Source organism: Lupinus angustifolius, chromosome LG13, assembly GCF_001865875.1.
Source record: "Lupinus angustifolius cultivar Tanjil chromosome LG13, LupAngTanjil_v1.0, whole genome shotgun sequence".
NCBI lineage: Eukaryota > Viridiplantae > Streptophyta > Magnoliopsida > Fabales > Fabaceae > Lupinus > Lupinus angustifolius.
Window position 1 is genome coordinate 12,395,487 of NC_032021.1, and position 1,498 is coordinate 12,396,984.

General features: G+C 32.9%; 1 protein-coding gene across 1 annotated transcript; it reads right to left on the reverse strand.

The window, feature by feature from the left end:
* Nucleotides 228–1,152, reverse strand: LOC109325100 (uncharacterized protein DDB_G0283357-like). The gene has a single exon (XM_019557253.1). The coding sequence runs from the start codon at nucleotides 1,090–1,092 to the stop codon at nucleotides 337–339; it is 756 nt and encodes a 251-aa protein (XP_019412798.1). The 5' UTR covers nucleotides 1,093–1,152; the 3' UTR covers nucleotides 228–336.

Genomic DNA, 1,498 nt, shown 5'->3' on the forward strand with positions numbered 1-1,498 from the left:
TAAGAGAAAATGAAAGACAAAAGGTAGATAGAGAAGTGATTTTGAAAAACAAGGGCTTTTTTCAAGCTTAAAATCAAAGTGAAGTTAATGAGTTTTGCGATTCCATTTTATATTGGGTGATAAATTATGTAATCATCATAGCAATGCATAATGTAAAAACGATTTTAGTACAGAAACTTTCAACAATTCATCATGAAGTACATAAAAAAGCATAGAATAACAAACAACTGAACTTAAAATTGAGCAAATAGTGCCAAATTAACCACAAGTCCATAGGCACAACTACAGTAAGAAAAACATGAAGGGGAAAACCCCATGAATTACTGAGAAAACAGTTTATTTCTCTTCATTTGTTTCAAAGTTATCCTCAGCTTCATTTCCAGGAGGTGGAAGAAGAGGAGTAACATTATCCTGGAGACCCACTTCTTCAACTTGTTCATCCTTGATAGCTAATGGTTGATTTTCAACTGTACCAAATCTAGGTACAGATTTCTTTCCCTTTGTACCCCTAGCCCTAGAAGAAGAAATTGAAGGAAGCCTTTTGCGTTTGTTTTTAGCCATAATTCTTTTGTTTTTCTCAACCGCAGATTCGTTCTTGTAGTGCGTTGCACGCACATGTGCTGCAAAGCTTTGGGATTTGTCGAACTCTTGCATACACTTTGGGCACGTATAGTGCCCGATTTTATCGTTCGGAAGGCTATGTATACGACCATCATATTCTTTCACTTTTTCAACCTGGTAAGAAGTAGAAATTATACCTGAGTTATTGTTGTTGTTGCTGCTGCTACTGTTGTTGTTGTTGTTGTTGATTTCATTGAATGGAGGAATAGGATGGTAGATAGAAGTGGGGGATTGGTATTTGTTGAAATTATGGAGATCATGATGAGGATTGGGGGCTTGGGTGTTAATGGTACCGTGATGACGATAATTGTTATTGGAATTGAGATTGGAAAAGTAGGGTCCCCAAATTGATGGGTCATACAAAATATTTGAACTCATAAGCTCTTGAGCACTTATAGAGCGAACAATCAATTCATTGGGGGTTGATGATGATCTTCTTGCACCAAGAACTGCACAAGGATTATTGGCCATGGTGATAGGAAAATTGAAATTGGAACTAGACAGAGAAAAATGATTTTGAAAAACAAAGGCTTTTTTCATTCAAGGTTAAGCTCATAGTGAAAGTAATGAGCTTTGTGCACCATTTTATATTGGTTATTAATTGTTTACTTTTATAAATATTTATGATAGATTTAATTTGTGGGTAAAGGTATTTATTTTTTTTGGGTACATGGTCAAGGTATTTACTTGTTCATATGATATTAATTATTATAAAATATTAAATTTTGATGATGAATAATTAATAAATGAATCATATATATGACATTAATATATATATCTATATTAAATACAAAGATTTTGACTTTGCATAATGTAATTAATAAATTTCTAGAGTGAACTTACCAATTTGTTGAATCTGTGCAAAATACATTTCAAT

Coding starts and splice junctions, on each gene's coding strand:
- LOC109325100 (XM_019557253.1), bottom strand. CDS start 1,092: ATGGCCAATAATCCTTGTGCAGTTCTTGGTGCAAGAAGATCATCATCA.